Genomic DNA, 14034 nt, shown 5'->3' on the forward strand with positions numbered 1-14034 from the left:
ATGGAGGAGGCTGAGGAAATCCTCCTGCAGCTTCAGAAGGACAACAGAGATGGACGGCTCCGGAAGCAGGAGCTGGAGGAACTGATGAAGATTCTGGAGACTGAGAGTGAGAACCTATTTCTGACGCTGAAGAGCCTGAGGGAGCGAGAGCGCAGGTGAGTCTCTACCCCCACCCTCACCCCCACGAGCCCTGTGCAGTTAGGAGCACGAAGGAGGGAGGGGGTAGAGGGGAGGAGGACTTGACTCCCAAACAGGTCCCTATCAAGGGGCTGGGGTGGTTCAGACACCTCTTTTTTTTTTTTGGTGAGGCAATTGGGGTTAAGTGACTTGCCCAGGGTCACACAGCTAGTAAGTGTTAAGTGTCTGAGGTGGGATTTGAACTCAGGTCCTCCTGAATCCAGGGCTGGTGATTTATCTACTGGGCCACCCAGCTGCCCCTACTTGAGGGAATATTTACTGAATCTTTAATAGGCACCTGCTGCATGCTTGGCACTGGGGAAATGGAGAGGATTCATTTCTTACTCTCAATCCTTCAATGAACAAGTATTTATCCAGGGCTTACTCTGTGCCAGGCTCTGGGGGACCACAAGGAAAAAGCAAAATAATCTCTGCTTTTAGTAAATAAGTGTTTATTGAGCACGTGCTGTACATCAGGCACTGTGCCAAGTGCCGGGGATGCAACAGAAAAGAAAGCCCTGAGGGAGCTTAGAATCTAAGTGGGGAGACTGTGTCAACAAATAGGCCAGCTGTGTACAGCAGGGATAAATAGGAAATCTTTAACAATGGGAAGCCACTGGAATGAAGAGGGGCTGGGGAGGCTTCCTGGAGACGGTGGGATTTGGAGGGAGGTCCGTAGGCATTGGAGGAGGAAGGGGGGACAGCCAGAGATATGCCCGGAGCCAAGAGAGGGAGGGAGGGTCTCGTTTGTGGAACAACCTATTGGCCAGGGTCACTGGATTGGGGGAAGTAAGGTGTGAGAAGACTGGAAAGGTAGCACGAGGAAGCCACTAGAGGTTATTGAGAATAGGGGTGACCTGATGAGACCTGAGTTTTAGGAAAATCATTTTGGCTCCTGAATAGAAAATTAATTGGAGGCAAGCAGACCCCCCCCTCCCCAGAAGCTATGAGGTGAAACTGATGAGAGATGTCAAAAAGGTGAAATCAACATGCCATGGCACCATGTTGGATACAGGGAGAAGTCCAGGAGTCATCCTGGGTTGGGAGCCTGAGGAACAGGGAGAAAGGCGTTGCTCTCCATAGCACCAGGGAAGGTGGAAGTGGGGGAGGGACTAGGAGAGAAGAGAATGTGTTCTGTTTTGAACGTACTGAGTTTTAAGATTTCTACTAGAAGAGAGATTGGAGGTCGGCAGAGATGGGGCAAGAGAGGTCGATTGGCGAGCCATCAGCATAGAGGTGGTCATTAAATCCATGGAAGCTGATGAGAGATCACTGTACTGAAGTACAGAGGGAGAAGAGAACAAGGTCTACGACTGAGCCCCACGGGCTGCCTGCAGGGAGAGAGTGTAAGCTGGAAGACGAGACAGAGAAGGATTGGTCAGAAAGGTAGGGGGACAACCAGGAGAGAGAGAAGAGACAGAGAGACAGAGACAGGGGAGAAAGAGACAGACAAAGATAGAGATAGAGGCATAGAGACAGGCAGGCAGATCGAGGTGTGTGTACGTCCTGAAAACCTGGAGAGAAGAGAACCTCGAGGAGAGATGGATCATCTGGGACAAAGCCTGCAGAGAGGTCATGCAGAAAAGCCCCTTTTGACCACAGAGAGTTCGTTCACTGGTAGCTCAGGGCAGCAGCTTCTCCGGAAGCCAGACCTTAGAGTTAAGTGAGTCAGAGGGGAGGAAATGGAGGTGTGAGTTCCACCACCAAAGGCAGGAAAGACAAGGAGTGTTGGTGGCGATGGGTGGCTCCGGTAAGGGTTCTTTGGGGAAGAGGGGACATGGACAGGCTTGTGGGCGGTAGGGCCGCGTCTGGGACACAGAGAAGAGTCTGAGTGAGAGGAAGGGGATGACGTGTGTCCGTCTGCTAAGAAGACAGATGGAATGGGGTCACTTGTGCACGTAGAGTAGGTGACCGCCTCTTTGTGCGAGACAGGGATGAAGGAAGAGAGAGGGGCAGAAGGATCTGGGGGCGGAGAGGGAGCTCCCCAGCAATGGCTACTAAAGGAGGCAGAGTTCTCAGCTAACACTGAGGGTTCGGGTGCAGGGGCTCATTCACTCATGCAGTCAGCACGTTTCGGACTCCAGGCTGGGCTCTGGCATTTCAGAGGTGAAAAGGGGACGGCGTTTGCCTTCAGAAAGCTTTGAGAAGGCACCGGCTGTTGGGCTATCCCTCTGAGGCCAGGCGAGCCAGGCGAGCCAGGCGAGGCCAAGGCCCTGGCCCAGTATGACTCTCCTTCCCCAGGGCATCCTTCCAGACACTTGAAAGCACTGATTATTCCCTGCCCCACCCAAGACTTCTCTTCTTCAGTTCCTTCCTCTGACCCCCATCTGTTCCCCTCCCCATCCTGAGTGTCTTCTCTGGACTTTGCCCACCAGTCCTAAACTGGGCCCAGAGCTGCAGGGGGCACTTCAGCTAGGGCCCCTGTGTGGCACGGCACATCTCTTTTCTTCTAAGACCGGCTGGCTTTGTGGGGGCCAAAATTCTAGTTGCTCTCTTGAGAGTGGCCCACCAAGCACACCCAGGGCTTTTTCCCTATGAATTATTTTCTCATCCACTAGAAATTGTGCAATAGATTCTGCACCCCCCCTCAAGAAATCAACTGAGCCTTATTAAATTTCACTTTACCAAAGAGAAACAATGTGGAGAAGAAGCCAGAGCTAGGAGGGTTCTGGGTTCTAGTCCTGCATCTGATGTATCAATTCCCCTCTCACTCATGGGACTTTCTGAAGCAGAGAAGGTGCCACCCCAGGCTTCTTCACCAGAGAGGTTCCTGTACATTGCTGGTGAGATTACAGCAACAGTCCCCATCCCTAAATAATCATCTCACTGGATTCTAGCTCGGTGAAAGCCTTTTTGGATCCCACTTCTGTACTCTGCAATGTTGGCCTTCCCTCTCTTTATCGTCATCTGTGTTGGCAAACATTTTGGACAGGACTGTGCCAAGGACAGAGCCCTGGGCACACGGGGGCAGGGTGCCAGTTTAGGAATGACTCCTGCTGGCTTCCAACCCTTCCCACGGCCAAGAGCAGGAGGGTAGTACCATCCCAGCTGGGGATCTCCCAAGCATCTGTGGGCCTGAACGCACCTCTAACCATCCCAGCATCTTGTTCACCACTGAGAGCCCTGGTCACTTGCCTTTGCTATAATGCAGACACAGGATGTTGGCAGCCTCCCCTTGATGGGTACCAGTGCCCAGGCTCTCCCCCTTTTCCTAGCCTTGACCTGTGTGCCTTCAGTCAGGTCTTCTTCTTTTTTTTTTTTTTTGTGAGGCAATTGGGGTTAAGTGACTTGCCCAGGGTCACGCAGCTAGTAAGTGTTAAGTGTCTGAGGTCACATTTGAACTCAGGTCCTCCTGAATCCAGGGCCAGTGCTCTATCTACTGTGCCACCTAGCTGCCCCCAGTCAGGTCTTCTGAGGCCCTGCAAGCTGTCCACAGCAGTGGGAGGGACCTTGAGGCCAATCTGGGGGGATAATTTAAAGGCTGCAAAGCACAATAGATACACTGGACTCTTTGATCCTCCCCAAACCCCTGTGAGGCAGCCACAACAGCTGTTTTCTCCTTGTCCTGGACACTTCTGGCCCCTCCCTAAGTTCTCCCTTTCTCTGACATCCCTAGAAGGCCCAGTGCAGCCTAGACACCCCTGCCTCCTCTGGCTGTGACCCCAACCCAGAAGGCCCAGGGCCAGAGAAAACTGCACGGTCTGCCCATCTATCCTCTCCTAGGTGCAGGCTGGCACCGACACCTAGAGGCTGGATGGAGGGACTCAGGAGGGAGGGGGAGGCAGCAACAAGAGGGAAAAAGGAGGAAGAGGAGGGAGGAGGAAGAAGAGGAGGAAGAGTAGGGGGAGGAGGAAGAAAAGGGAGAGGAAAGGGAGAAGAGGAGGAGGGGGAGGAAGAGAAAATCGCTTCTCCTTCGGCGGAGTTTGGTACCCAGGAGAAGCTTCCCAACGTGTGTTGCATGGCATGAAGGGATGGCGGAGGCAGAATGGGCAGAGTTGTAGCTCAGTGCCCTCAGCACCAGGCACAGCCCGGCACATAGTAGGTGCTTAATAAAGGCCACCGGACTGGCTCGGAGGAGGGGCAGCCTCCAGGCTCCCCCCCCAAGCCAGTTCCTGGGCCTCCCTCCCGTAGCCTTCAGCGGAGGCTGAACCAGGCCGCCGGAGCCCTCCGCGGGGAAGCCGAGGACGCGGTCAAGAGCCGGGCGGCCCAAACGCTGGCGCTCATCGCGGACGCTGCGGAGCAGAAGCTCCTCCTGGTGAGGGGCCGGGGTTGGGGCCGGGGTCGGGGCCGGGGCTGGGGGCCGGGGCCGGGGTTGGGGCCGGGGTTGGGGCCGGGGTCGGGGCCGGGGCTGGGGGCTGGAGCCCAGAGCCGTCCCTCCCGTGACTCTGGCCCCGGCTCTTTCAGGAGAGGAACAAACAGTTACTCCAAGAAGAATGGGAAGAACTTTCCAGCCAGGTCTGGGGGCTGGGGGCTGGGGGGGGGGAGCAAGATGGCAGGAAGCCAGGGGGCAGCGCCCTGGCCCGGAGAAGACCCCACTCCTTCCTCGGTGTGCCCCTGGGCCGTTACAGAGCCTCTGTGGAGCTCGGGCTCCCGAAGTTCACCCTGAGGGTGGGCCGGGGCGCGGGAGGCCGGGCCGGACTCGGTGACTTCTGGGTGACTCTCAGCCTCAGTTTCCCCCGCTGTAAATGGGGTACGTGCGGACTCTTTTGTAATCTGAAGGCCCGCCCCGCCCCCGGGGTCCTCCCCCTCCCCAGGAGAGCGCCCCCTCCCCCTCCCCGTTTCTCAAGGCCTCCCCCAGAGTCTACATGTCTCCTCCTGGGCAGCTCTTCTACTACGGCGGAGAGCAGCAGTGCCAGCGGAGGCAGCACCGGCGCCTGCAGGCTGAGCTGCTGGGCCTACAGGTGGGCAGGGCGGGGCCGGGGAGGGGCGGGGGGGAGGGAAAGGGCACGGGGGAGGGGGCAGAGGGAGGGGCGGGGCAGAGGGAAGGACCCCAGGCCAGGGCCAGGAAGTGAGCAACTGACACTGGTTTGTCTTCCTTTGTGTAGAAACAGCTGGAGATCATGGAGTCGAGATGTGCCCTGCAGGCGGAGGAGATCCAGAAGGTGTGTATGTGAGTGTGTGTGAGAGAGAGTGTGTGTATGTATGTGAGTGTGAATGTGTATGTGTGTGTATGTGTGTATATGTGTGAGTGTATGTGAGTGTATATGTGTGTGTATGTGTGTGTGAGAATGTGTATGCATGTGAGTGTATATGTGTGTGTATGTGTATGTGAGTGTATGAATGTGTATGTATGTGAGTGTATGTGAGTGCATATGTGTGTGTATGTGAGTGAGTGTGTATGTATATGGGAATGTGAGTGATGTGTGTGTCTGCCCATGGGGGGGGGCGGGCTCAGGGTCCCAGCGGGGTCCGTGTGCGTGTCTGGGAGCCACAGCAAAGCTGTGGGGCTTCTCAGCATCCTTCGCACCTCTCACACAGGGCGTCACGCAGAAGGAAGAGGCTTGGGCCAGCTTCCAGGAGCAGAGCGGGGTTCTCCAGGTGCGCTGGCCCCCTCTTCCAATTCCCAGCTTCCAAGCAAGGCCTGAGCCCCCGCCCCCCCCCCACTAGAGATCCCTCGTTCGGAGCAGCGCCCCGCCCCCCCCCCCCAAGTGCTGCCCTTCCCCCCCTTGGCTGCAGGAGCTCCAGACTAAAGTGATGGAAGTGGCCTCCGTCCTGGACACGCCTCGAGAAGAGCAGGATCTGTAAGTTCCCTGAGGCTGGAGGGAAACATGCTGAGGCTGAACAGGGGCCCAGGTGGACCTCTGATTCCCACCTGTTCTTGGCAGGATCCTGGGGCAGGTTTCCCCCATGGCTGAAACCCCAGGCTCCCTCATGGAGGAGGTGGCTGAAGCCAACTGCGTGAGTTGGGAGGGAGGGAGGCAGGCCCAGGAGGCCAGACCCAGGCTCTGCCTCAAACCTCCCTGTGAGTTCATTGCCCCCCTACAATGACCAGGCTGAGGCCCCTGAGGGGAGGCCAGGCCGTGGGTGGCCTCTGACCCAGAGTGGGTCCCTGGACACCTAGAGTGGCCCCTGCAGTCTGGGATCCATTCTGGGGCCTCCGAGGCTCCCCTCCCGTCTCAATGCACCCACCTTCCTTCGGCAGGAAAACAGGCGGCACAGCCCTGGGCATCTCTCCAGCCTCAGGTGAGGTGGGGCTGGGGGTGTGGGCGGCACAGAACATCCTCCCCCCTCCTCCCTCCTTTTCCAGCTCTCATCCTGTTTCCTGACCTCTGACCCCTCCCTGACTGACCCTAGGCTAGGCCATACTTCCCTGACCCCCTGACCCCTGACCTCTGACCCCTCCACAGGCTCCTGGCCATCACAGCGCTTCCGTTGCTGCTGCTTTTCTGGTTCCTGAGCCTGCCCCTGTTCTATCTTAACCTGATCAACCCCAATGCCATCAGAGAGGCCCTTCCTCGCCTGTGCTCTCGGGGCACCTTCCGCCGATTGAGATACACCCTCTCACCGCTGCTTGAACTCCAGACCAATAACCTGCTGCCCACTTAGGCCTGGCCCGAGGCAGCCTGACCCCCTTGGCCCCCCCCTCAGCGGCAAGGCCCCAGCCCCAGCAGTACTCAGCCCCAGGCTTAGCCTCTCTCCCCTCCTCCCACCCTGCCCAACCCCCCCCCCCACAGCCCCCTGTGCTCCCATCCCCTCCCGTCCTTTCCCACCATCCCTCTCACCTCATCCCCATTCCCACTGCTCCAGCCCTATTCCGTCCCCATCTCCTGCCCTTCCACATCCCACTGCCTTCCCAGTCTCCCCACCCCCACCCCCACCCCCACCCCACTCCCAACCCTCCCATCTCTCCTTCACCTGGCCCCTTAATAATCTAACCCAGCTCAACCCCATCCCACCCTCGACATCCCCAAGCAACCCCTCTCCCGTCCCATCCACCACCCTGCAACCGATCCATGACAGCTTCATTCCCCAGCCAACCCCACTCAATGCCCACCCAAAACCCACTGCCCCACCCTGCCCAACCCCCCCATCGCCGTCCCCAGCCCATCTTGCCTGGTCCCCATCCTCACCTCACTCAGCCCAAATCCTTCTCTCTACCCCCGTCCCATCCTCCTCACTCCCACTTGGGCCATGGCTCCCATCTCTACAAACCTCTCCATTTCTCAGACCCCATGGATTGTGTCTGTCTCTGTACCGATCATGGACAAATAGATCTGGACCCAAATCGGAGATGTCTCAGTGCGTGTGTGTGTGAGTGCATGTGTGTGCAAGGGCACAAATTTGAGAGTTCATACATGTGTGCACACATGTATGTGTGCGTGCATGTGTGTGTGTGTGTGTCTTGCACCCAGAGTGGGAGGCATGGCTCCCAGCCCCAGAACCCAGGCTGTGCAGGAGTTAGCACCAGCTGTTCCGTGCCTGGCCTTGTTCTGGCTCCCTTTGTTTTTTCACCTAGAGGCCCCTGGACTGGCCCAGTGTTGCTCTCTCTTCTTGGGCTGCACCTCCCACGATTCTCTCCTCTCTGGCCTGGCCTGCAGCTCTCTGGCCTGGCCTGCAGCTCTCAGGCTGTCCTCCAGCACCCTCCCTTCCCTTCCTATCTGAAGTGGTCAGAGCATCATAGATTTTCAGGGTGGGAGGGACCCTGGAAGCCACAGAGTTCAACTCTGAGCCAAGTGGGTAACCGGGGGAGCTCACCACCTCCCAAAGCCGCCCAGAGTACTTCAAAAGGGCAGCTTTTATCAGGCTTCCTCCTCCTCCTCTTTCTCTTCTTCTTCTTCTTCTTCTTCAGCAATGAGTGTTAAGTGACTTGCCCAGGGTCACACAGCTAGTGTCAAGTGTTTGAGGTCATATTTGAACTCAGGTCCTCCTGAATCCAGGGCTAGTGCTTTATCCACTGTGCCACCTAGCTGCCCCCTCATTTCTTCTTTTAACAAACAGTGTGTGCAGAATGCTGAGCTGGGCTGGAAGAGACAGGGTTCCTGCCTTCCAGGAGTTTGTGGTGGGAAGGGACATGAGAGGAACATAAGTTTGGATCCCCAGGGTAGGTGATAAATGCCCGAGAGGAGGCAGGAGGCCCTGCTTTGATTCCTGCTTCTCTCCTTCACTAGCTGTGTGATCTTGGGTAAGTCCTTCTCTCTCCAGGGGCCAAGTCGGACGAGATGGTCTCTGTGGGCGCCCAGCTTTGATCCTCTGTTATTCTGTGAATTTATTATGCAATTCTACCTGGAAGAGGGCCCTTTGGACAGGGCTGTGAGAGAGGGGCTAGAATTCAGCAGCCAGAGAGGGAGCAACAGTCTGCAGAGGCCTGCATTGGGATGAGGAAGGTGGCCCCAGGTGGGAGTCTGAGGAGCTGGGAGGCCCCCGGGGCACAGGCCTCACTCCTCATCTGGGCTCTCTTCTGAAGGAATTGGCGAGGGCAGGCCCTTGGGGGCCCCTGCCGGCCATGGTCAGCTCTGATTTCTGAGGATCAGGGTCAAGGATGGTCCCTTCTGGGGCTTCCTGGAGATCCTTTGCAAGTTTGGGGTCTCCTGGTTTGCTGGTCCCCAAACTGGAGAGTGGACAGGGGTAGCCTCAACAGCTACTGGCTCACAGGAGCACGGGCCACGATCTCAGAGGCCATGTCTAGCTCAACAACCTCATTGAACAGGGAGGGAAACTGAGGCCCAGCAACAATCTCATCCGTCGCATCCTTTTAAAGCTTCCTGGAAGAGACAACAAATGCAGACAGAAAATAAAGACCTCGTCATTTTGGTGGGGAGGCACCAGGGGCTGGGAGGGTGGAGAATGGGGTGTTTGAGCTGAGCATTGAAGCACAGTTGAAGAAGGGAGGACATCATGTCATTTGAGGGGAATGGTGAGGCCAAATTTGGCTGGACCGAGATGCATATGGAGTATTCCCCCCCATTATTTATCCAATTAATAAGTATTTTCCTACTTATCTCACTAAAAAACCACACCCACACACATTTTAAGAAACAAACCCCCCAAAATGCCCATGGTCATGGAATGATAGCTAAGATTTACATAATGCTTGAAGACTGCAAAGCCCTGTATAGGTTAGAGGTGCCTCATTCTGCACCCCCACCCCCACCCCAGCCTATCCCCTCTCTGTCAGAGGGTGGGTAGCAGACTTCATCACTGGCCCTCTGCTTGGTTACCGCACTCATCCGAGCGCTTAGGGATTTCAAGGTGCTTTTTCTTTCCTTACACCATTGTTGTGTACATTCATTACTTTCTCCTCTCCCTCTTTATAAATCAGAAGAGGAGGATGAGGGCGGGTGGTCCTCAGGTTTGATGCAATCTGCTTCCCCTTCCCTCACTCAGAGCCCAATATCATCCCTTTTCAATGCCTCTCCACATTCTACCCTCCATCCTTAAAGTCTGTTTTGTTCCAGATCTCCCTCTAAACCTGCTGATTTCCTCTTCTCTTCTATCCTTCCTGTCTCCCTGTTGAACAAGCCGTATTCTGCATCCAACTGTGTGTGTGTTCTGTCCTCTGATCAGTTCAGAGGGAAGTGAGTTTCAAGTGTCACTCTCTGTCCCACCCCATCCTCTCTGGATGGGTGTCTACTTGTGCTCCTTTATTATGTGAGATAAGTTCCCCCCTTTTCTGTCCCATCTCTCTCCCCACAGGAACTCTGTTCCTTTCTCCACCCCCTTCCTTTCTTTCTTTTAAGATAATCAAAACCACTCTTTGGCCCTCTGTCTTCCTTGACTTCTTATATGACCCCTAATGATATAGGGTCCAGAGGGGACACATGTATCATCTTCCCATTTTAGAATGTAAAGTTTGTCCTTGTTTAATCCTTTATGATTGATCACTTATGTTTACCTTTGTTTCTTTTAGAGAAATCTTTTTTTGTTTTGTTTTTTTGTGGGGCAATGAAGGTTAAGTGACTTGCCCAGGGTCACACAGCTAGTAAGTGTTAAGTGTCTAAGGCCAAATTTGAACTCAGGTCCTCCTGAATCCAGGGCTGGTGCTCTATCCACTGTGCCACCTAGCTGCCCCACCTTTGTTTCTTTTAATGCCTGCTGTGGTCTTTTTGTTTGTTTGTTTGGTTTTTTTGGTGAGGCAATTGGGGTTAAGTGACTTGCCCAAGGTCACACAGCTAGTGTGATAAAATAATGGGATTTAGCAGATACTCAAAGACCCACCTGGAGATTAATCTAAACTGATTGTATCAAGTGAGAGTGAGTTCCTGATTAAAGCAGGCTGGTGATGGAGAACTTGAGGAGGAACCAGACAAGGCTGGAACTCTAGACTAGGTAGGCCTTCTTTTTCTTAACTTTCTGAACTCCATGTGAATACTTGTATGCTTTTAATAAATGCTTAATGCCCAAAGACTGGTACTGAAGCTTTTTTATTTAAGGCGATCACACAATCTAGATTTTAAACATCACACTAAGTGTCAAGTGTCTGAGGCCGAATTTGAACTCAGGTCCTCCTGACTCCAGGGCCGGTGTTCTATCCACTGCGCCACCTAGTTGCCCCTCGTGGTCTTTTCATCGGGGATGCTTGGAGGTTTTCTATTTCATTTTCAGCTCATATCCTTTGCCTCTGGAATATCGCATTCCAAGCTTTCTGCTCATCTATGGTGGTAGCTGCTAAATCATGTGTGATCTTGACTGTGATTCCTTGGTACCTGGATTCTTTCTGGCTGTTGGCAATGTTTTTTTCTTCAACCTAGAATCTCTGGTTTTTGGCTAGATCCCCAAAGGAGCCATTAACGGTTGCATGCCCACTTGGCAGGATCTCTCTCTCCTGTGGGTGGCCCAAGGGTCTGTGTCTGGGCCTGTGTTGTTTAACCCTTTTGTCCCTGACTTGGATGTAGCCATTGGGTTTATCAAGTTTGTAGGAGATAAAAAGCTGGGACAGAGAACATGGTGGATGAGAGAGGCAGGATTAAAGAGGTCAGGCAGTTGAGAATACTGGCCTGACTCTACGATGAAATTCTTTTTTTTTTTTAATTAATAAAGTATTTTATTTTTTTTTCCGTTACATGTAAAGATAGTTCTCAACTTTTGTTTATACAAGCTTTACAATTTCAGATTTTTCTCCCTCCCTCCCCTCCCTCCCCCCTCCCCTAGACAGCAGGTAATCTGATATAGGTTATATCTATATATATATATACACATAATAACATTAAACATATTTCTGTGTTAGTCATGTTATAAGAGAAAAAAATCAGAGCAATGATGAAAAACCTCAAAATAGAAAAAAACAACAGCACCAAAACCAAAAGAAATAGTATGGTTTATTCAGCATCTATACTCCGCAGTTCTTTTTTTTTTTTCCTGGATTTGGAGATCCTCTTCCATCATGAGTCCCCTGGAACTCTTCTGTGCCATTGCATTGGTGAGAAGAATATAGTCCATCACAGTAGATCAACACTCAATGTTGATGATACTGTGTACAATGTTCTTCTGGTTCTGCTCATAAGATGAAATTCTATAGGCATAAAGTCTTACACAAGTACAAGATGTGGGGTGGCAGTGGGGGGAAGAGAAGGCTTGGCTAGGCAGCAATTTTCCTGAAAAAAATCTGTGGGTTTTGGCACGTGAGCCAACGTGTGAGCCAGTCATTCAGTTTCAGACACCAAATTTCATGGAGGACCTTGGTAAGTTGCAGAGCACCAGTGGAGGGTCACTGGTGTAGAAATATTTTGGATTGATTAGCCTAATTTGGGGGGAAATCTGACTGGAGGACTAATCTGGGGACTTTTGACTGTTTGGCTGACTTCTTTTAACTTAATGTGGGCTGTTTATAAAGTTCCACCACATGGCTCCACTCCCAGATTGATAAGCAAAATTTTTTTTTTTTAGTGAGGTAATTGGGGTTAAGTGACTTCCCCAGGGTCACGCAGCTAGTAAGTGTTAAGTATCTGAGGCTGGATTTGAACTCAGTTACTCCTGAATCCAGGGCCGGTGCTCTATCCACTGCGCCACCTAGCTGCCCCAGATTAAGCAAAATATTAAGAAGCCTCTTAACTAAATAATCAAAGCAGAGTTTATTTATGAGGTACTATTTAAAATTAAGAATACAGGGAAATAAAATGTACAACCTGACTGCATGAGGTGTGTCTCTTTCCACTGCATCTCTTTCCCACCTGTTGGGCCTGGAACTTCTTGAATACAATAAGGGCCATAGCCGCCTCTTGCCTCAGGGCACTCAGGTCCTTTATTCTAACTCTGAGCCCCTTTCACTTTGTAAATCCCCCTGCTTCTAACTTTCCTCTCCTTACTGTCACCGCTGAAGCCCTGTGTTTCTCACCGACCTTCTGTCTGTCTGTCTGTCTGTCTGCTCCGTCGGTCTGCCCTTTGGCCTCTCTTTTCTCTGCTAGTCCTTAAGCCTTCTCCTGTGTCCTTGTAGCCCCGCCTCTAGTCTGCTGCCCCTCAGTCCTCCTGTCTATCTCCAACCTTTCTAATCTCGTCAGCCGCCTCTTGACCTCTTCTCCGCCCCCCTGAGTCTAACCCCCAGGTCTATATATATATATATCTTTTCTCCACTCAAATCTCGGGGCCTCTTGCACCCACACACCAAGCTAATCTGCTAGCCAGGGCTGCGGCTGGGGCTGCGGGCATGCTCAAGCATCACGTGCCTCAGCACAGGCTACGCCAGAGCCCAGCATCTCTCAGATACCTCCGCTCAGGGCAGAGGGAGCTGGGGGCTTCCCCCCCCCCCCAGCTGTCTGACCTGGCGTCTTGTACAGCCCAGGGGGCTTTTTGGCTCAGCTGAAGCAGAGGGGGAGGGGCACCAGCCCCTCCCACACAGAAGAGACCCTGAGGGCCTAAGGCTTTCTGACCTCAGCCTAAAGGTAGGGTCCCCAAATCAACATAAATTTCCATACTGGGATGGCAGAGGGTTTGGTGAACTGGGTGTGTGTGTGTGGCTCAGGAATTTGTCAGATCTGCCTGCTGTGAAGCACGGTGGCATAATCTGGGCATTCCAGGTCCTTTGGCTAATCAGCCAACAAACATTAGGCACTTACTGCATACTGGGCCTTACCCTAAGGATACAGAGAAATGCAAAAATTGCCATCTCTGCCCCTGCGGGGATATAAAAATACATACAGAATAGGTGGAAGTTCATCTTGGAGGGGAAGGAATTAGTGGTTGGGGCATGGGGAAAGCTCTCCTGCAGAAAGTGGGCTTTGAGTTGAGTTTTGGGGAAGCCAGAGGTTGAGGAGAGGAGGAACACTCCGGGCACTGCCGGGGCAAAGGTGGGAGATGGAGGGTCTTGTTTGAGGAACCGAATCCTGATCAGGAAACCCAAGGAAAAACAAACCCTCGAGCACCTTTTCCAGCCCAGGGAGACAGACAGAGGTGTGCAGACCCTGGGGATGGGGTCTTCCAGTGTGGAGGGTCTGCCCCTGAGAGCGAGAGGGTGTCCCAGAGCATGACCTACTGTGGGATTAAGGGATAGGGGCCAGGTGGCAGGTCTGTTGTTTCCTCCTCAGTGCTGGTCACAGACTGATGTCCCCTGCGCTGCCCTGCCCCTCCCCTGGTGCAGGTCTTCATCACCTCATGTCTGCATTGTCGTGGAGCCTGCAGGTGAGTCTGCCTGCCTCCAGCTCAATCCTCCATTTACCCACAGGTCTGACCAGGTCACATCACATCTACACATAGACCCGTGGTTCCCTCTTGCCCCCAGGGTCAAAGAGAAATGTTCTAGGGGCAGCTAAGTGGCACAGTGGATAAAGCACTGACCCTGGATTTAGGAGGACCTGAGTTCAAATCTGACCTCAGACACTTGACACTTACTAGCTGTGTGACCCTGGGCAAGTCACTTAACCCAATTGCCTCACCAAAAACAAAAACAGAGAAATGTTCTGCTTGGCCTTCACGGCCCTCCACAGA

At 53.3% G+C, this 14034-nt stretch overlaps 1 protein-coding gene across 1 annotated transcript; it reads left to right on the top strand.

Annotated features, from left to right (window-relative positions):
* TMEM191C (transmembrane protein 191C) lies at window positions 1-6723 on the top strand. The gene is made up of 10 exons (XM_043976720.1): window positions 1-155; window positions 4309-4432; window positions 4582-4632; window positions 5001-5078; window positions 5223-5279; window positions 5656-5715; window positions 5854-5918; window positions 6003-6075; window positions 6320-6360; window positions 6525-6723. Exons 1-10 carry the CDS (start codon window positions 1-3, stop codon window positions 6721-6723), a joined length of 903 nt encoding a protein of 300 aa, XP_043832655.1.
* Window positions 6724-14034: the final 7311 nt, after the last annotated feature.

Source organism: Dromiciops gliroides, chromosome 1 (genome assembly GCF_019393635.1).
Source record: "Dromiciops gliroides isolate mDroGli1 chromosome 1, mDroGli1.pri, whole genome shotgun sequence".
In the NCBI taxonomy this organism is placed as follows: Eukaryota; Metazoa; Chordata; class Mammalia; order Microbiotheria; family Microbiotheriidae; genus Dromiciops; species Dromiciops gliroides.

Excerpts from the sequence above, each read along its gene's own strand:
- TMEM191C (XM_043976720.1), top strand. The coding sequence starts at position 1 with ATGGAGGAGGCTGAGGAAATCCTCCTGCAGCTTCAGAAGGACAACAGA. Across the intron at positions 4,433-4,581 it reads CGGAGCAGAAGCTCCTCCTG|GAGAGGAACAAACAGTTACT; the intron begins GTGAGGGGCCGG and ends CGGCTCTTTCAG. Across the intron at positions 5,079-5,222 it reads CTGAGCTGCTGGGCCTACAG|AAACAGCTGGAGATCATGGA; the intron begins GTGGGCAGGGCG and ends TCCTTTGTGTAG.